Raw genomic sequence first — 20962 nt, forward strand, 5'->3', positions numbered from 1 at the left:
AAAAAGAACTGACCGGCTGAGCTGTCTTTTTGGTCAGGATTTTGAGGATGATACGGCCTCAAAATTCTAACCAAAATACCCAGTGTGAACTCAGCCTTAGACTGAGGCTTATGGAATGTGAGTGCTTTCTGCTGCAGATTTTGCTGTGCTTTTTATCTTTTTAGCCAAAGCTAGGAGTCGATTTAGCAGAAGAAAGAAGTATAAGTGGACAGCGTTACATCATAAACAATTGGAAAAGCAAGAGAACAAAGACATGAAGTATTTATTTCTGGGGATGAGCTTTATAAAATCACAGAAAAAAAATCCATATCACACTCAGTCAGTCTTGACACAAACTTCCGAATTTCCAAATGTTTATTTATGAATAAATACTGTGTAGAATTACCTTTATATCATACACAAGAAAAAAAAACCAAAACTTAAAAATAGAAATCAGCTCTCCAGACATGTTTAGCATTTGTTTGTCCCCAAAAATACAATTTTGAAGAACCTTTTTTATTCCTAAAAATTTAGGAGTTAATTGACAATTAGGCCCCTTGTCCAAGGGGGTGTATTTATACTCGATTAGTACTTAGAGGGCTAGACTCTGTAGGGGGACACGCCTCCTTGACAAGGGGAATGTTAACACCCAGCTGTCAATTTATTCATAAACAGTCAAGAGAAATAACAGAGAACCAGCACTGCACGAAGGTATAAGAAACAATGGCCCCAGAAATGTAAATTTATAGGGAATACAAGTATTTGCTAAAACAGACATGTCAGGACAGGTGATAGACCCTGTTTAGGTAATGGTAAGAAAATGGCTATGCCCTGCTTCACTGATCAATAAAAGGGTCTGAGGAGAACTTGTAAGTCAGGCGTTAATATTGCTTGCCTGGAAAGGTAGACACTAAACAAAACCGAAAAACTGACCTGTCAGACTACTTAGTGATCAAACTTTAATTCACGCGGCATCCAGCCACAACAGGTCCTGTCACTAGAGGTGGCCATGAGTCATCTTCATTTTTACTCATTTGGATGGGGGGCATCCTGCTTGTATTTAGGCATCTGTAGTTCAGGTGTAACTCCTGATCCAAACCTACAGTACCACAGATAAGTACAGTGTTTTCAAGGGTAAGATAGGTTCAGCGGGAAGTAGAAAGAGCAATAGAAATATAAATGGTAAGGTCCAGGGGTCACACATACTTGCAGCGAGATGGTAGTTAACTCGCTGTGGGGTACAGCAGCAGCATAGTCTATGAGATTTTACCAAATCTCACTCATGTGCTATGAGAAAACATCTCAGAAAAAACTGGTTTTCTGATGCATTTATTAACAGCACCCAAAACGTCTGAATACATCCTTAATGATCGGAACAACAAGTAGGAACATCAAATGTCATTTGTAGTAAGAGATGTTTTCACCCTCTGACAATAATGGTTTAATCCTTAAAAAAACAAGAGCTGCCTAGAATTGTGCTTTAACAAGAACCTGGCTAGACTGTGCCTCTCACTATGTACTCTGACTATCTGTGATCTGGTTAAGCTCTATCAGCAAAATCATGCTAATAGAGCCCAACATATGTGTGAATAGCCTTTAAAAAGGCTATTCAGGCACCGTAAATGTTATAAAAAACCCCAGTCCCATTTTTAAATAAAAGCATTAAAACATATATGCTAATCGTACCTGAACGCGCACCATGGGCGGGGATGCACGGTGCGACGTCAGCTTTGGGCACGCCTGCCTCTTCTGTCTTCTTGTAGTGATGCCCTCTGGTTCCCTGTATTCAAATCCCGCGCCTGCGTAGTAGCACTTCCCTCCGCACTACTGCGCAGGCTCACTTGCCAGTCCCCGTAGAACTACATGAGCGTACTGCACGCTCGCGAACTTCCATTAAGTAAAATGGCGAGTGAGCCTGCGCAGTAGTGCTCCGGAGAGAAGCGCTACTACGCAGGCGAGGGATTTGAAGACCTCAAGCTGGAAGAAGACCAATAGGAAGCCGGCAGAAGAGACGGGACCAGAGGGCGTCACTCCAAGAAGAAAGAAGAGGTAGGCGTGCCCGAAGATGATGCGGCATCGTGCATCACCGCCCCGATGCACGTTCGGTAAGATTTGCATATATGTTTTTATGCTTTTATTTTAAAACTGGACGGGGGATTAAAATTACATTTACGGTGCCTGAATAGCCTTTTTAAAGGCTATTCACGCATATGTGGGCTCTATTAGCATAATTTTGCTGATAGAGCCCCTTTAAAGGGGTTGTCCCATCTCAAGGAGCCTATATCTACTGCTAGCTTATGTGGATTCAAGACTTCCTAAATACATTGCTTCAGCAAAACTGCTTTGTTTGGTCGCTATCTGAAATTATTCACTTTATTGTTTACACTGAGTTTCCATAACCACGGACCTGGGGATGGTCTTATCTCTCCGCCCAGGACAAGTGACGTAGCTCCCTGCTCTCAGGAGGGAGGGGGAGCCGAGTGCTCAGAGCAGCTTGTATTTCAGGAGCTCTTTATCTCCAGCTCTTCCAGTTATCAGATCTGCTAATTGAATTTTGTTGAGATATGGAGTCCGTTACCTCTGTATGTAAATACAGACCTAAAACAGAGTTTATTGCAAGCGGACTCTTGGTCCTGTAGCATGTAAGTTTAGGATTCTCATCACCTATCAAATCCAGCTCTGCTACATCAGCTTCATATTGTGCATCTTCTACTGATACTGTGCTAATTTATTTACAACAGTCCCTCATTACTGACTGTAAACATGTACTGCCATGAAGAGAGAGCAGAGTAAGTGAAACCCCGCCCACCAACGCACAGAGAACCAGGAAGTGAACAGAGCTTACACCCAGCAGGTTGGTGAACAGGCGAGTTGGGAATACCCCTTTAAAGCTTCATTTACATGACAAGGGTTTTTTTTAATGAAAAACCATGAGAAAAAAAATGTGTGTTTTTTCCAATGAGTTTTTCAACTGTGTTACAAAAATGCATTGTGTGTATGGAGTCTAAGGTCAGATAACGTCACTGCTGACCGCAATAACAGCTTTAAACACAAATACTCAATACGTAATCGTCATCCCAGACAAGCAATAAAGAATGAACATAATAAAATGAATTGATTCTGTTAAAACACACCTTAAAACAAAACATATCAATAGCCTTGAAGCCTGTGGTTCATAGATCAGTGCGACAGCCCTGCTGTAAAGCCCCGTTGCGTAGTCGTACACATTTCATGTGTACATTTATATTAGTAAACTGATGATATTAATGAGAAAAAGTATAGAAAAACAAAACAATTTTTTTTATCAAATACAAAAAGTATACCGTGCTTCCATAATGTATAATATAAAAGTGAATTTGGAGTAGAGCAGGTATCCTGCAGTGTCGTTCAGTAGTGTTGAATACCTACACAGTTATTTGCTTAATTTGCTTTCATGTTCACCCAGATGTGCTCACGGCTCTGCAGTGTATAATACATGAAAAATAAAGTTTTCGCACACGCCCTATTTCAGTCTGACAGATGTTTTTCAGCTTGTTCTCCACTTAGCATACGCTCTATCTCATCTAAGTGCTTCAAAGCAGCCACTCTTTTATTTTCAATGTCTTTGATTTCTTTTGTGGATTTTTGCTTTACTTTGTCACCATTTTTCTCTTGTTGACTTTTAGTCTTTACTTGTTCTTTGTTTTTTCTTTTTGTGGCTGTATTCGTTTTTGGTATATCTTTTTCTTCTTTCAATTTTTCAAACGGAGTTTTTTTTTTGCCTTTCATGTCATTCTCCTGTCCTTCGGGCAATGACTGGCCACCTGCTGGTGGAATAGTACGCCCAGCAGCATTGAGTGCCAGAATTTTACTGCGCACTATGCTGAGATGTCGCTGAATATACTCCTCGTGAGGGGCTAAGGCCAGCGTTTCTACAAGGCACCTCTCGGCTCTCAAAAGATCTCGCTCTTCAAAATAAACCACACAAAGGTTATGTTTTCCCTGTACGTTATTGGGATCCATTTCTAGAATTTTTTCAAAACATTTCTTGGCTCCTTGAGTGTCTTTCTTCTGATTCATAAGGATGTCTCCTTTCAGAATAAGGCCTTTAATATGGTCGGGGTAATACCTTAGAAGCTCCTCCAAAACTGGTAAAGCATCTAATTCCCTAGCTGTTTGGGAGTAGAGAAGGGCCAGATTAAAAAGGGCACTTCGGAAACCATGCTGTAACTGTATTGCTTTTTTCATCCACTTTTCAGCTTCTAAATCCTTCTTCTCATCCATGGCCAACATCCCCAAATTAAAATACCCATTTGCGTCATGTGGCTCTTCCTCAATGTAAGTTAAAAGCCTTTTTTTAGCTTCTGGTCGTAGTCTAGGATTGCCTTTAAGAAAAAAAAAAAGCAATGAACAATATGGCATAAATGTGAGGTCAAGGGAGGTACGGTTGAACTCTCATAGAGTGTAACCCAAAAATCAGCCAATGGCGCTCACAACATCTTCAGACCACACTCAGGTAGATATACCATGCAATGTTTATTGATAACACGTATCGAGGTTTTAGTGCACAAAGACAACACCTCTTCATCAGATCAGGTTAGCAGTTTGTCTCCACTTTTGGCCTCCACACAGTCAGTGTTTGTAGCTCAGGTTCCACCATCAGAGGCCAGGCTTCTGCTGGTGGAACCTGAGCTACAAACACTGACTGTGTGGAGGCCAAAAGTGGAGACAAACTGCTAACCTGATCTGATGAAGAGGTGGTGTCTTTGTGCACTAAAACCTCGATACGTGTTCTCAATAAACATTGCATGGTATATCTACCTGAGTGTGGTCTGAAGACGTTGTGAGCGCCATCGGCTGATTTTTGGGTTACACCCCATCAGGGTTCAACTGTACCTCCCTTGTCTTCATAAACAGCCATTTCCTCCTGGAAAGCTGTTCACATCCAAAGGTGGTGACCCATCATCCGGACCAAAGTCACTCCCTCACAAATTTCCATTTACAAGAACTACTATTTCAGGGAAGCCATTGGGACTTATGAGGACAAGTCACCAGACCCTTCCTGCAAAAAAATCTCAATCTCCAGGAGGCGCAACTGCGCTTCTTTTTTTTTTCCATTCCTCTAAGACCACAATAAACGTGATGTAGAATTTGATCATGAGCAGAGGATATCTGTGGTCCACATTACACTGTATAACAATTTTACAGTTGATTTATAATATACTACTAAACAAATGGTAGCTGAAAGAGGTATTCTTATGTCAGGCTTTCATGAGGTGGCCAGAAGTATGGAAACAGTCATGGGGTCTGTTTTACACTGTTTTTGTAACTTGTATTCCATTATGTGAACGGTCTCCTTGACCGTTTCCACTTTGGCCATCTTAGGCAGAGAGGTATTCCAATTTCAACAATGAAAAGGTTGAGATAGGGAACACCCCTTTAAAAATCAGAGTCTGAGAAATGAAGTAGATTATTGGATGTCTTTTGTATGTTAGAATAACTGAAGAAAAAAATAACTGGTCTCAGCTGTCTACTAACTTATGCTGTAAGTGGCTTCATTTGGGAACTATACGGCTGATGGTACACACACCAGTTTGGACTACAAGAGGCTCTTTGCTTTCTTTTCCTTCAGCTTTCCACACTAGTGTCGAGTATGTGAAGTCATTAAAGGGATCCTATCATCAAAATGACATTTTTTCTGACAAACGCATAGGAATACCCTTAAAAAAAAAAAAAAAGGCTATTTGCCTTCCTTTGGATGTCTTCTCCGTGCTGCCGTTCGGTAGAAATCCAGGTTTTCTTCGGTATGCAAATTAGTTCTCTCACACTGGTGGTCACAGCGCTCATTTTTTTGGGCTACGAGCATAAGTGGCCACAAAAAAATGACCGTGGGAATGTGCAGTTGGCTCTACCCGAGGCCTGATGGCAGAGCCGATTGCACATGCATAGGAGTTTGAACCCAGTGTCTGAAGAAGATGCGGAGAGAGGCCGTTCCAGACAAAGATGCAGGCAGCGCTGGAGATTTCTCTTGCAGCATTGGGGACTCCCCCAATGCTGTTTGAGCACTAGGGAACTGCCCCCAGTGCTGCGAGAGAACTCATTTTCATACTGAAGAAAACCGGGATTTCTACCAAACGGCGGCGCGGAGAAGACATCTAAAGGTAGGAGAAGACTAGCCTATCTTAAGGCTATTCCTACGTGTTAGTCAGAAAAAAAAGGGTATCCAATGATAGGATCCCTTTAAGTAAATAAAATCTGGCTGCTACCTTTATGAAGGTAGCTTTATGAAGGTAGCAGCCGCAACGCTTTTCTTTTGAGAACTACAGTCAGAGGAGAAACCTACCTGATTCTTGCATGAGTAGAGCAGAATTAAACAGTGCGAGCTTATGCCGACGATTCAGCTCAAGTGCCTGATTAAAGTTCCTCAAGGCTTCATTTGGATCCTTCAGTTCAATGTAAACGATTGCAAGATTGTACCACAAGTCCGCATTCATCCCATCAAGTTCCAAAGCTCTAAGATATGCTTCTTTAGCTTCTAAAGGTTTATTCATTTTCAAAAGCAATTCTCCCCTATATAAAATAAAAATCAAAGGCCAACTTTCGTAAACTGTTTCAAAAACAGAAAATACACAAATCTCGGTATAAAATGCCATTGGCATGCATAGTGATGGTAATATTACCTAGTACACGTGTCCCAAAAATAAATTGCAAGCCCACAATATCCTTGCTGCCACTTTACTACTATATGATCCACTACTACCCCCACCTCCTACGGCCTCCTTTCCACTACACTTGAAGATTGCACCAATGCAGCAGATAGATTCCTCAATTCACGTAGAGAGTCGATGTATCTTTACATGTTCACTGTATTGCAGACATAAATAGCAAAAAACTGTACAACACCTAAAAATAGAGTCCCGCAATATTAAGGATCGATTAGTTTATATCTGTTATGAAGCTGTATGCAAGTGTCAGAAGTAAAGATTAAAGCAAACACCCCAATACCTGCTAATGTATGCTTGCTTGAAGTCTGGTCTCATACTTATGGCTTGTCTGTATAACTGATCAGCCTCTTCAAGTCGTGACTCATTTGCCCGGATCAAGTTTGCAAGATTTATGTAAACATTTAGATGATTCGGTGCAACACGAGCAGCGTATCTCTTTCCAGGAATAACCTTATAAAGAGGAAGAGAAACAAAGTCGCTACTGGCAATTCTTACTAAATGAAAAGGACAGCTGCAAAAAGTTCTGTAGTTCTACAAACAGAAAGTACATGCAAAGAAATAAGATTCTTTAGAGAGGACCTTCATGGTTTGGGCACAGGCAGTTCTATATACTGCTGGAAAGCCAACAGTGCGCTGAATTCATCGCACTGTCGGCTTTCCCGATCTGTGCCCCGGGTAAAGAGCTATCGGTCCCGGTACCGTAGCTCTTCACAGTCAGAAGGGCATTTCTGACACTCTGTCAGGAACGTCCTTCTGTACAAGCAGCGCCAATAGCGCTGTGCTCTGAGACCGGGGAGGAACGCCCCCTCCCCTCATGTTAATACTCGTCTATGGACAAGTACTGTGAGCAGAGGGAGGGGGCGTTCCTCCCCACTCACACTGTACAGCAGAAGGACGTTGCTGACAGAGTGTCAGAAATGCCCTTCTGACTGTAAAGTGCTACGGTACCAGGACTGATAGCTCTTCATCCGGGGCACAGATAGGGAAAGCTGACTGCGTTGAATTCAGCGCACTGTCAGCTTTCCAGCAGTATATAGAACTGCCTGTGCCCCAAACCATGAAAGGTCCTCTTTAACCCTTTTCAGCCGTAGCCATTTTTGCTTTTCTTTTTTACTCCACTCCTTCAAAATGCAATATATTTTTTTCATTTCTCCATTCACAGAGCTGTATATAAGTGTATTTTTTTGCAGGAAAAATTGTTCTAATAATGGATCCATTTAATAATCTGTATGTGCTGAAAGTGGAAATAAAATTCAGAATGGGGCAGATTTGCACCTTTTCCAATGGGTTTTGGTTTCACAGTGTTCATAATGCAGCCTAAACTACATGCTACCAAACCTGTTCCTCCAAAAATTCGCTCTACCCTAAAAATAAGCCTAAGCTTGATTTTGCAAGGTTTTTGGAGTAGGCTTAAAATATAAGACCCACCCCAAATCGCTTCCAGTGATACATAATGTGACATGATGTCACCTAGATGGAGAATAGGCATGCTGTAGCTCCCAACTGTCCTGGACAGGTGCCCTGCTACTTCCTGCCACAGCAGGGCAAAATCCATTCACCCACTCCAAAATCCCGAGTCTGCCTTACCATGCTGTAGGCTCAGCTACCTACATGACCAGACCCCAGGTGCCAATCCTGCTCACTCCCAAAGACGCAGCCTCCCACTTAGCATAAAGGAGAGGCGATAGAGGGGCCACACAAAGTGTATAGAGAGAAGTGTATGTACAGTAGTCTGAGAAGCTGAGTGGAGGACACCAGGTATTTTATCTACACATTCATTGGGAAATTTTTATTGTGAACAAATTCAAGGATATTTTAATGGCATGTGGTTATCTGGCTTACACTGGACAGCCAGTTTACAATTTAAATTCAGTAATACATTTGCTTAGGGCAGACTATAGATAAGCTTTCAAAACTGCACTTTTTTTTTATAACTCTTCTACATTTATTTTGTCAGCCACAGACAACTGACAGAGGTGGTGAGTTATTTAGAAAGATACAGAAAAAAGGCCATTTTGTGGAAAATAAAGGGCAAAGTTTCACTTTGATTGAAGTATCCTGTTTTGAGGCTTCTGCTACACTGAATCCACAGGGAACACAGTATTCGAACACATACAAACCAGACATTCATAAAAACACATAATTGCATAATAACTAGAGTTTGCCAAGTCATTGTGTTAGAACGGAGACTTCATATTGCACTGAGCAGTTACTGGTAAATGCTCCAGCCTCCAGGCCGTTCATAGACATATAAGCTGGTGAAGACTATATACCTCGATGCTATAGCTGTACATGCATGTCAGAGGGAGGAATCAGGCTGTCTGCCAGTGAAAGGCTTATGGAAAGTGCCATTATCCAGGTTAATAAATAGTCTTAAAGTTCGTCCTGCATATTTAACCCAGTTAAAACAGTTGTAACGGAATAGAAAATATAGTGTACAGTATGAAAGTGTATATCCTTTGATTCTATAATAAATGTATCGCCTATGTAGATGTTTACATGGATTAAAGGGGTTTTCCGGACAAAATTTTTTATGTTTTTTTTTTTTTAAAGTGTCTTAGTGCTATTAATGGGTTAATAAATGTAACCATATACTTTTTAGCATGTTTGAAGTGATTTCTGGGTGTCTCTGGGAGCTCCTGGTGACTCCTGCTTTTGTTTACATCCTTCAGCTTCCTGCAATGCAACTTCCTTACTAACCCCTCATCTTTCCCCCCTCCCATACACCCATTCCCTGTCTCTTTAGCTATCCTGTCCTTCCCTACCTACTCAGCCCAACCCCACGACCCATATAACATTGAGGCAGCTCCCCCTCCTGTACTGTGTCAGCTCTTCTCCTCCAGTGATGAGTCACATCTTCTGTACATAGGTGGACGAGTAGTAGAGGAGATCTACTGGCAGCAGTGCGCGTACACTGCTTGGAGAAGAGCACAGACCCTGTCAGTACAGAGGGAGAAGCTGTCTTGCCGGAAGAAGCCATGGATGATAAGTATGAGTGGATTGGGGGGAGTAGTAGTGACTATCCATTTCCGGAAATGGGGAAACAGATCTTCACAGGATAATCAGAAAATGCCCCTGGTGCAGCCACACGACTGTCCCAGGGATATGGGTAAATATTAGAGATGAGCGAACAGTGTTCTATCGAACTCATGTTCGATCGGATATTAGGCTGTTCGGCATGTTCGAATCGAATCGAACACCGCGTGGTAAAGTGCGCCATTACTCGATTCCCCTCCCACATTCCCTGGCGCCTTTTTTGCTCCAATAACAGCGCAGGGTAGGTGGGACAGGAACTACGACACCGGTGACGTTGAAAAAAGTAGGCAAAACCCATTGGCTGCCGAAAACATGTGACCTCTAATTTAAAAGAACAGCGCCGCCCAGCTTCGCGTCATTCTGAGCTTGCAATTCACCGAGGACGGAGGTTTCCGTCCAGTTAGCTAGGGGTTAGATTCTGGGTAGGCAGGGACAGGCTAGGATAGGAAGGAGAAGACAACCAACAGCTCTTATAAGAGCTAAATTCCAGGGAGAAGCTTGTCAGTGTAACGTGGCACTGACGGGCTCAATCGCCGCAACCCAGCTTTCCCAGGATCCTGAATGGAATACACTGTCAGTGTATTCCCGTATACCCGATATATACCCCCGATACCCGTTCCAACGGTGTGCCCCCCCACCTTCACCCCAGAAATACCCTGCAAGTCCCCTAGCAATAGGATTGGGGCTATATACACCCACTATTTTTGCTACTGCCATATAGTGCCATTGTCTCACTGGGAATTCAAAGAATATATTGGGCTTATATATAACTTCAATTCCAGGGAGAAGCTTGTCAGTGTAACGTGGCACTGACGGGCTCAATCGCCGCAACCCAGCTTTCCCAGGATCCTGAATGGAACACACTGACAGTGTATTCCCGTATACCCCATATATACACCCCAAATCCCCGTTCCAACGGTGTGCCCCCCCACCTTCACCTCAGAAATACCCTGCAAGTCCCCTAGCAATAGAATTGGGGCTATATACACCCACAATTTTTGCTACTGGTATATAGTGCCATTGTCTGACTGGGAATTCAAAGAATATATTGGGGTTATGTGCACCCACAATTTTTAATACTGGTATACAGTGCCATTGTCTGACTGGGAATTCAAAGAATATATGGGGGTTACGTGCACCCACAATTTTTGCTACTGCTATACAGTTCCATTGTCTCACTGGGAATTCAAAGAATATATGGGGGTTATGTGCACCCACAATTTTTAATACTGGTATACAGTGCCATTGTCTGACTGGGAATTCAAAGAATATATGGGGGTTACGTGCACCCACAATTTTTAATACTGCTATACAGTTCCATTGTCTCACTGGGAATTCAAAGAATATATGGGGGTTATGTGCACCCACAATTTTTAATACTGGTATACAGTGCCATTGTCTGACTGGGAATTCAAAGAATATATGGGGGTTATGTGCACCCACAATTTTTAATACTGGTATACAGTGCCATTGTCTCACTGGGAATTCAAAGAATATATTGGGGTTATGTGCACCCACAATTTTTACTACTGGTATATAGTGCCATTGTCTGACTGGGAATTCAAAGAATATATGGGGGTTATGTGCACCCACAATTTTTAATACTGGTATACAGTGCCATTGTCTGACTGGGAATTCAAAGAATATATGGGGGTTACGTGCACCCACAATTTTTGCTACTGCTATACAGTTCCATTGTCTCACTGGGAATTCAAAGAATATATGGGGGTTATGTGCACCCACAATTTTTAATACTGGTATACAGTGCCATTGTCTGACTGGGAATTCAAAGAATATATGGGGGTTATGTGCACCCACAATTTTTACTACTGGTATACAGTGCCATTGTCTGACTGGGAATTCAAAGAATATATTGGGGTGACGTGCACCCACAATTTTTGCTACTGCTATACAGTACCATTGTCTCACTGGGAATTCAAAGAATATATGGGGGTTATGTGCACCCACAATTTTTAATACTGGTATACAGTGCCATTGTCTGACTGGGAATTCAAAGAATATATTGGGGTTATGTGCACCCACAATTTTTAATACTGGTATATAGTGCCATTGTCTGACTGGGAATTCAAAGAATATATGGGGGTTATGTGCACCCACAATTTTTAATACTGGTATACAGTGCCATTGTCTGACTGGGAATTCAAAGAATATATTGGGGTTATGTGCACCCACAATTTTTACTACTGGTATACAGTGCCATTGTCTCACTGGGAATTCAAAGAATATATTGGGGTTATGTGCACCCACAATTTTTACTACTGGTATATAGTGCCATTGTCTGACTGGGAATTCAAAGAATATATGGGGGCTACGTGCACCCACAATTTTTGCTACTGCTATACAGTTCCATTGTCTCACTGGGAATTCAAAGAATATATGGGGGTTATGTGCACCCACAATTTTTAATACTGGTATATAGTGCCATTGTCTGACTGGGAATTCAAAGAATATATGGGGGTTACGTGCACCCACAATTTTTGCTACTGCTATACAGTTCCATTGTCTCACTGGGAATTCAAAGAATATATGGGGGTTATGTGCACCCACAATTTTTAATACTGGTATACAGTGCCATTGTCTGACTGGGAATTCAAAGAATATATGGGGGTTATGTGCACCCACAATTTTTACTACTGGTATACAGTGCCATTGTCTGACTGGGAATTCAAAGAATATATTGGGGTGACGTGCACCCACAATTTTTGCTACTGCTATACAGTGCCATTGTCTCACTGGGAATTCAAAGAATATATGGGGGTTATGTGCACCCACAATTTTTAATACTGGTATACAGTGCCATTGTCTGACTGGGAATTCAAAGAATATATGGGGGTTATGTGCACCCACAATTTTTAATACTGGTATACAGTGCCATTGTCTGACTGGGAATTCAAAGAATATATGGGGGTTACGTGCACCCACAATTTTTGCTACTGCTATACAGTTCCATTGTCTCACTGGGAATTCAAAGAATATATGGGGGTTATGTGCACCCACAATTTTTAATACTGGTATACAGTGCCATTGTCTGACTGGGAATTCAAAGAATATATTGGGGTTATGTGCACCCACAATTTTTACTACTGGTATACAGTGCCATTGTCTCACTGGGAATTCAAAGAATATATTGGGGTTATGTGCACCCACAATTTTTACTACTGGTATATAGTGCCATTGTCTGACTGGGAATTCAAAGAATATATGGGGGTTACGTGCACCCACAATTTTTGCTACTGCTATACAGTTCCATTGTCTCACTGGGAATTCAAAGAATATATGGGGGTTATGTGCACCCACAATTTTTAATACTGGTATACAGTGCCATTGTCTGACTGGGAATTCAAAGAATATATGGGGGTTATGTGCACCCACAATTTTTAATACTGGTATATAGTGCCATTGTCTGACTGGGAATTCAAAGAATATATGGGGGTTATGTGCACCCACAATTTTTAATACTGGTATACAGTGCCATTGTCTGACTGGGAATTCAAAGAATATATGGGGGTTATGTGCACCCACAATTTTTACTACTGGTATACAGTGCCATTGTCTGACTGGGAATTCAAAGAATATATTGGGGTTATGTGCACCCACAATTTTTAATACTGGTATACAGTGCCATTGTCTGACTGGGAATTCAAAGAATATATTGGGGTTATGTGCACCCACAATTTTTAATACTGGTATATAGTGCCATTGTCTGACTGGGAATTCAAAGAATATATGGGGGTTATGTGCACCCACAATTTTTAATACTGGTATACAGTGCCATTGTCTGACTGGGAATTCAAAGAATATATGGGGGTTACGTGCACCCACAATTTTTGCTACTGCTATACAGTTCCATTGTCTCACTGGGAATTCAAAGAATATATGGGGGTTATGTGCACCCACAATTTTTAATACTGGTATACAGTGCCATTGTCTCACTGGGAATTCCACAAATAATTTGGGGATTCATTCACCCTACATCTCAGGCTCTTGCCATATTCACCCAGGTTGTCAGTGCTGCACCAGCTCGTTCCCAGACAGCTCGGCCCGAAAAACACGTTACCTATATAGAGGATTTGGACAATGAAGACAACATGTTCTAAATCTAATGTCTGCACCTTCTCCAGAATTAAAATAAAGGCAGCGTTTAACTTTCAAATAGCACTGCACAAAGGAAGAGCTTATCAGCTTGTCTCATGACATGCTACTGAAAAGTTTCATTTGTGTATCTTAATGTAAATATAGTTGTATAAGCTTTTTGGGTTTTAGGCACTGCCAAGTTATTTATTACCACCCGCTCCCTTATAATGATGATGACGCCAAAGTCACTGTGGGTGTTCAGAGCTCACAGCTTTGGGTGACATTTGTCTTGCTCTCTGTCGGTACCAGCTGTCTTTTTGGATACCGTAAAGTTATGTTGACTTTATTAACAGCTATAGAAGCTTTAGCCAGGTTGTGACGGTGTGTAACCCTAACAACACTAAGTGGGATACACATTAATAGTCAGTCTATGTACGCTAAACGTATCACTGAAGTAATTTTTTTTCCCTCTCCCCTAATATAAGAAAGGAACAGACATTAGACCTAGACCGGGGTTCGAGGCTTGAAAAAATCCAGTATTATTTGTTCTTCATGATGTGAAATATGTGTTGAAAAGCAACCCAAGATGAAGTCAGCCATGTGTGCCAGTGTGTTACTTGGCATGCCTTTGCTGGCCCCAACTGTAAGGGTCACTCTCCATTTCCTCCATTTTCCACTCCCCTTCACACCATTTGTGGTGAAGCAATGGGATGCACTGAAGTGCACCCTCTAGCCTCGTGTGGGATAGGGACATCAGATGCCACTCCAACCCCCTCGTCTTCCTCCGCCAGCCAACGGTGCGAAGATGAGAGGAGTGTGCTCTGAATGTTTTCTGCCTAGCAGAGGCTAGTTCTCACTTACGAAAATGGTCCCACTTTGACCTGTATATCAGGCACAATGGTGTAGGTTTCAAAGAAACATGGCACCAACAAGTTGGAAAACGTGGGCCATGCGTGGACCGTGTTTGAGTCTGGCAAGCTCCAGATCTGCTACCAGGTTCCAGCCATTATCACAGGCGCAAAAATGCCAGGCCCCAGGTGTAGCAGGGAAAAAAAAATGCCATCTCAGCCAGGATGGCATCCCTGACCTCGGAGGCACTGTGCTGTCTGTCCCCCAAGCTGATCAGTTTCAGCACGGCCTGCTGACATCTCCCCATGCCAGTGTTACAGTGTTTTCCGCTAGTAGCTGGGGTGGAGGTTGCAGCTTCGTAGGGTTTCAGTCTACTCCTGCCATGAATTTTGGCCTGGGAGAGGAGATAGGCCACCCCAGTTTGCACCCGGGGAACAGACTCCACCACATTCACCCTGCCTGTCATTAAAGATAAGCACTGCAGCATCCCTGACCACAGGCGCTTGTCCATGTGTCGGTGGTCAAGTGGACCTTGCAGCAAAGCGCAGAGCTCTGGGCCCGACTGATGTTATGGGACACATGCAGGCGCAAGGCAGAGACAGCACACCAAGAGAAGTAGTAACGGCTAGGCCCAGCATAGGGAGGTGCCCCAGCTGCCATCTGCTGACGGAAGGCCTGGGTCTCCAGAAGCATAAACAAACACCAACATCTCCAGGGCCAGCAGTTTATCGATGAGGCTGTTAAAGGCTTGGGCATGGGGGTGGGTTGTGTTGTACTTCTGCCTGCAATGAAAAGCTTGGGAAATGTGGAGTGGCTGGGAAGAGGCGCATGATGGTGCAGGCCAAAAGGGCGCATGAGGGTGAACTCCCCAATGTGTCAGAGATAGGTGTGTAGGTGTCCTTGCATCATATACTTGCACCATATTTGGCTTTGGAAGTTAATTTTGTGCCAAAAAGTGGTTAAGACAGTGATCCCTCAGCTACTCCCGTTACACTGTCTATTGAAGTTACCATCTGTGGAAGTGGACCACCATTTCTAAGATCCCAAAGGAAGCAGGCAAGAGATGTGCAGTTCAGAAAAAAAGATGAGAAAATAAGTGTAGGCTGTAGAGCACAGAGGGATCGGAGAGGACAGAGCTGGTGTCGGCCAGGTATTCCCACAACATGCGCCTATACTTGTCCCTCCTGGTGACACTAGGCCCCTGAGTGGCAGTAATTTGTCCAGGGGGGCCATTAACGTGTTCCAGACCTAGGAATAAGTCTTCCAACAGGGTAGAGTTTTGCATGCCTTTGCTTCTACCCACTGTTTTTGCTGCTTAGCTTCCCTCCACATCTACACTGCTTTCACCCCTAAACATCACCCCAGTTTATGCCTTTGCTTCTACCCTTTTTTTTTGTTGAATTAGCTTCCCTCCACATCTACACTGCTTTAGCCCCTAAACATCACCCCAGTTTATGCCTTTGCTTCTACCCTTTTTTTTCTGTTGAATTAGCTTCCCTCCACATCTACACTGCTTTAGCCCCTAAACATCACCCCAGTTTATGCCTTTGCTTCTACCCAGGATTTTTGTTGATTTAGCTTCCCTCTACATCTACACTGCTTTAGCCCCTAGACATCACCCCTGTCCATGTGGGGTCGGTGGCCTCGTCATCCACCAACTCCTCTTCCAATTGCGCACTGCCCCCTTACTGCAAACCGCACATGACCACAGCTTGCCTTGATGGCAACTGTGTCTCATGATCCCCACTTAGGTCCAGACAAGTCGGTGGCGGGTCCAAAACCCCAAAATTGGAAGGAAATGGCAGATGCTGCAGTATTTCTAACACCTGTTCCTGGTGCTCGGGCCTGGTCTGTGTTGTACCCTGCACCCTGCTTAACGCATCTGCCATATCCGAAGTTGTGCTGAGCGCATGCTAATGTTTCGTGTCCAGTGCAATGGATGGGATGGGATTTCACATAAGTCTGCCACCCATGGCCACTCATGGTTGAGCAACTGAGGGAGTTGACTTTGACGAACCCGAGGGTTTTGGAGTTGGAACTACATCAAAGGTCTGTGCTGCTCACACACTCTGCTCAACACATGATATGTTTAGTGCCAGCAGTGTGGAGACGTCGCACAACAGCCGTTGTTCCAGCAGGTACAGGCGTTGTAGGAGTGCATAGAGGCTAGCAGCGGCAACTATACACTTTAAAAACTATCCGCACAAGCGCCACACTTTCACCAGTAGCTCAGGAACATTGGGGTACCTTTTTCAAAAGATTAGCAGCAATGAGTTAAAAACGTGGCCCAGGCATGGAATATGTTGCAGGCTGCCAAGCTACAGAGCCAATCCCAGGTTACGGCCATTATCACACATGACAACATGCCTGGGCCCAGGTGCAGTGGCAAAAACCACATTGCCGTCTCATCGAGGATGGCATGACTCACTTTGTAGGCAGTGTGCTGTCTGGCCCCCAAGCTGATGAGCTTCAGCACGGCCCGCTGACGTCTCCCCACACCAGTGTTGCAGCGTTTCCAGCTCGTAGCTGGGGTCAATTTAACAGCGGAGGAGGGTGGTGTTTCAGCCCTCCTCCCAGGAATGTTGTGTGGGGAGACAAGTCAGGCCACCACATTTTGCGACCCGGTCCACGCCTCAACTACATTCAACCACTGTGCCCAAATTGAAAGGTAGCATCCCTGTCCGCATGCACTTGTCCATTCGTAACTGGTCACATGGAACTTTAGGGCTAAGCGCTGAATTTAGGGACCGCCTCATGTTTGGGGGAAAGTGCTGGTGTGGACGGCACAGTGCGGTGGCGCAGTAGACACTCTGCCCAAAAAGGGCAGAGTGTCCCCCAGCCGGGATTCCAACATCTCCTGGGCCAGATTTCTTGAGATGAGGCCGTTGAAGCCTTGGGCATGTGGGTGGGTTGCGCTGTACTTTAGCATGAAATGAAAGGCTTGGGAGATGGGGAGTTGCTGGGAAGAGGCGCATGATGGCGCGGGCAAAAGGAGAAATGGCAGGAAAAGGTGAGGATAAGGGTGAACTCCCCAAAGTGTCAGAGGCAGATGTGGAGGTGTCCTGGCTCCTGGTCTGGACTGCAGCGCCAGCCCTGTCAACAGTGGAAGAGGCAGTGGCCGCCAGGCCAAACGACGATTATCCTGCGCTTGCTCTCACCCACTGAGCCCAGGGCTTGCCTTCCAAATGATGGCACCCGCAAGAGGTGGTGAGATTCCTCTCCGCAGATCTCCAAACCATCTTGGACTTGCAAATTGCACTAAATTTGTCATGTAACTGACATGTATATGATGAGTCTATCCATTGTCTGTTCATTTTGGTGAAAGTCAGCCTGTCAGCTGACAGACAGCTGTGCTTGTCAGTGATGATGTCACCGGCTGCTTGTACCCCCAGTTTTTGCTGCTTAGCTTGCCTCCACATCCACACTGCTTTTGCCCCTACACATCACCCCTATCCATGCCTGTGCCTCTAGCCATAAGTCTGCCACCCATGGAAACTCATGGTGCAGAAAGTGAGGGAGCTGACTCTGAGGAACCCTTGGGTTTTGTAGCTGGTACTCCATCAAAGGTCTCTGCTGCTCACACACCCTGCTGAACATACGGTATCTAGGGTTAGAGCGTGTGGTGACCTCGCACAACAGTAGGTGCTTCAGGCAGATGTAGGCCTTGCTGGAGTGTATTGCGGCTAGCTCCAGGTACTGTAGACTTGGGAAAGTGGGTGTCCAAGTGCCGCACTTTCACCCTTAGCTCAGCTAATTTGGGGTATGTTTTTAAAAATCATTGCACCACTACATTGAACATGTGGGCCAGGCATGGAACGTGTTGGAGGCTGGCAAGCTCCAGAGCCCTCCAACAAGCTAAAAAACCTGGCCCCAGGGGCAGCGGGGATAAACAAATTGCCATCTCATCCAGGATGGCATCCCTGACCTCAGAGGCAGTGTGCTGTCCGTCTCCCAAGCTGATGAGCTTCAGCCCAGCCTGCTGACGTCTCCCCACACCAGTGTTGCAGCGTTTTCAGCTCGTAGCTGGGGTAAATCTAACAGCGGAGGAGGAGGAGGGTGGTGTTTCAGCCCTCCTCCCAGGAATGTTTTGTGGGGAAACAAGTCAGGAAAATTCTTGAAACGGGAGAGTTTTGCATCTTTGCCCTTGCTGCCTATGGACATCCCTTTGCCTCTAGCCACCATTTTCCCTGCTTTGCTTGCCTCCACATCCACACTGCTTTTGCCCCTAGACATCACCCCAGTCCATGCCTTAGCTTGTACCCCCAGTTTTTCCTGCTTAGCTTGCCTCCACATCCACACTGCTTTTGCCCCTAGACATCACCCCAGTCCATGCCTTAGCTTGTACCCCCAGTTTTTCCTGCTTAGCTTGCCTCCACATCCACACTGCTTTTGCCCCTAGACATCACCCCAGTCCATGCCTTAGCTTGTACCCCCAGTTTTTCCTGCTTAGCTTGCCTCCACATCCACACTGCTTTTGCCCCTAGACATCACCCCAGTCCATGCCTTAGCTTGTACCCCCAGTTTTTCCTGCTTAGCTTGCCTCCACATCCACACTGCTTTTGCCCCTAGACATCACCCCAGTCCATGCCTTAGCTTGTACCCCCAGTTTTTCCTGCTTAGCTTGCCTCCACATCCACACTGCTTTTGCCCCTAGACATCACCCCAGTCCATGCCTTAGCTTGTACCCCCAGTTTTTCCTGCTTAGCTTGCCTCCACATCCACACTGCTTTTGCCCCTAGACATCATCCCTATCCATGCCTCTTCCCCTAGCCATAACTCTGCCACCCCTGGAAACTCATGGTGCAGAAACTTTGGTTGCTGACTTTGAGGAACCCTTGGGTTTTGTAGATGGAACTCCATCAAAGGTCTGTGCAGCTCACACACCCTGCTCAAGATATGGTATTGTAGGGTTTCAGCGTGTGTGAATGACGGACAACAGCCTGTGTTTGGACAGATGTAGGCCTTGCTAGAGTGTTTTTAGGCTAGCAGCGACTCCTGTGCACTTGCAAAAGTGGGCGCACAAGCGCCGCATTTTCAACAGTAGCTTCGGTACATTTGGGTATGTTTTTAAAAAACTTTGCACCACTAGGTTAGACGTGGGCCAAACATGGAACGTGTTGGAGGCTGGCAAGCTCCAGAGCCGCTACCAGGTTCCAGCCATTATCACAGGCGTAAAAATGCCAGGCCCCAGGTGTAGCAGGGAAAAAAAAATGCCATCTCAGCCAGGATGGCATCCCTGACCTCGGAGGCACTGTGCTGTCTGTCCCCCAAGCTGATGAGCTTCAGCACCGCCTGCTGACGTCTCCCCACACCAGTGTTTTAGCGTTTGCCGCTAGTAGCTGTGGTGGAGGTTGCAGCGTCGTAGGGTTTCAGTCTACTCCTGCCATGAATTTTGGCCTGGGAGAGGAGATAGGCCACCCCAGTTTGCACCCGGGGAACAGACTCCACCACATTCACCCTGCCTGTCATTAAAGATAAGCACTGCAGCATCCCTGACCACAGGCGCTTGTCCAAGTGTCGGTGGTCAAGTGGACCTTGCAGCAAAGCGCGGAACTAAGGGCCCACCTGATGTTGAGTGACACGTGCTGGTGCAAGGCGGGGACGCCACACCGGGAGAAGTTGAGACGGCTAGGGACGGCATAGTGAGGTGCCACAGTTGCCATCAGGTCCGGGAAGGCGGGAGTTTCAACAAGCCGGAACGACAACCTCTCCTGGGCCAGCAGTTTAGCGATGTTGGCGTTCTAGGCTTGCGTGGGTGGGTGGTTAGCGGTGTATTTCTGCCGGCGCTCCAATGTCTGAGAGATGGTGGGTTGTTGTAAAGAAGCGCCTGATGGTGCCTTTGATGGTGCAGGAGAAGGAGATAAGACAGAAACAGGGGAGGATGAGGGAGAAGTCAACAAAGTGGCGGAGGCAGATGAAGTGATGTCCTGGCTCGTCCTCTGGAGTGCATCGCCAGCACTGTGAGCAGAGGCAGTGGCATGAACGGCGGGCGACGTTTGTCCTGCCGTTGCTGCCTGCCACTGATTCCATTGCTTGGATTCCAAATGACGGTGCATTGAAGTGGTGGACAGGTTGCTCTTCTCAGGGCCCCTACTCGATTTCGAGAGGCAAATTGTGTAGACGACACTATATCTGTCCTCGGCGCATTCCTTGAAAAAACTCTACACCTTCAAGAAACGTGCCCTCGATGGGGGAGTTTTTCTGGGCTGGGTACAAAAGGGAACATCTTCGGACATTCCGGGTCTGGCCTGGCTTCGGCAAAGCAGCTGACCTCTGCCTCTGGACATGTCTCTGCCTCT

General features: G+C 45.1%; 1 protein-coding gene across 1 annotated transcript in view; it reads right to left on the reverse strand.

Moving 5' to 3' along the window:
- Positions 1–418: 418 nt before the first annotated feature.
- Positions 419–20962, reverse strand: part of TMTC3 (transmembrane O-mannosyltransferase targeting cadherins 3) — a 51407-nt gene continuing 30863 nt past the window's right edge. Inside the window, exons 12-14 of the mRNA XM_075274501.1 lie at positions 6964–7133; positions 6302–6528; positions 419–4343 (exon numbers count right to left, since the gene is read on the reverse strand). Of these exons, the coding sequence (XP_075130602.1) occupies positions 3487–4343; positions 6302–6528; positions 6964–7133 (1254 nt within the window). The 3' untranslated portion in view covers positions 419–3486. The remainder of the gene's footprint in view (positions 4344–6301; positions 6529–6963; positions 7134–20962) is intronic.

The sequence above is a fragment of the Leptodactylus fuscus genome, chromosome 5 (assembly GCF_031893055.1).
Source record: "Leptodactylus fuscus isolate aLepFus1 chromosome 5, aLepFus1.hap2, whole genome shotgun sequence".
Lineage (NCBI taxonomy): Eukaryota > Metazoa > Chordata > Amphibia > Anura > Leptodactylidae > Leptodactylus > Leptodactylus fuscus.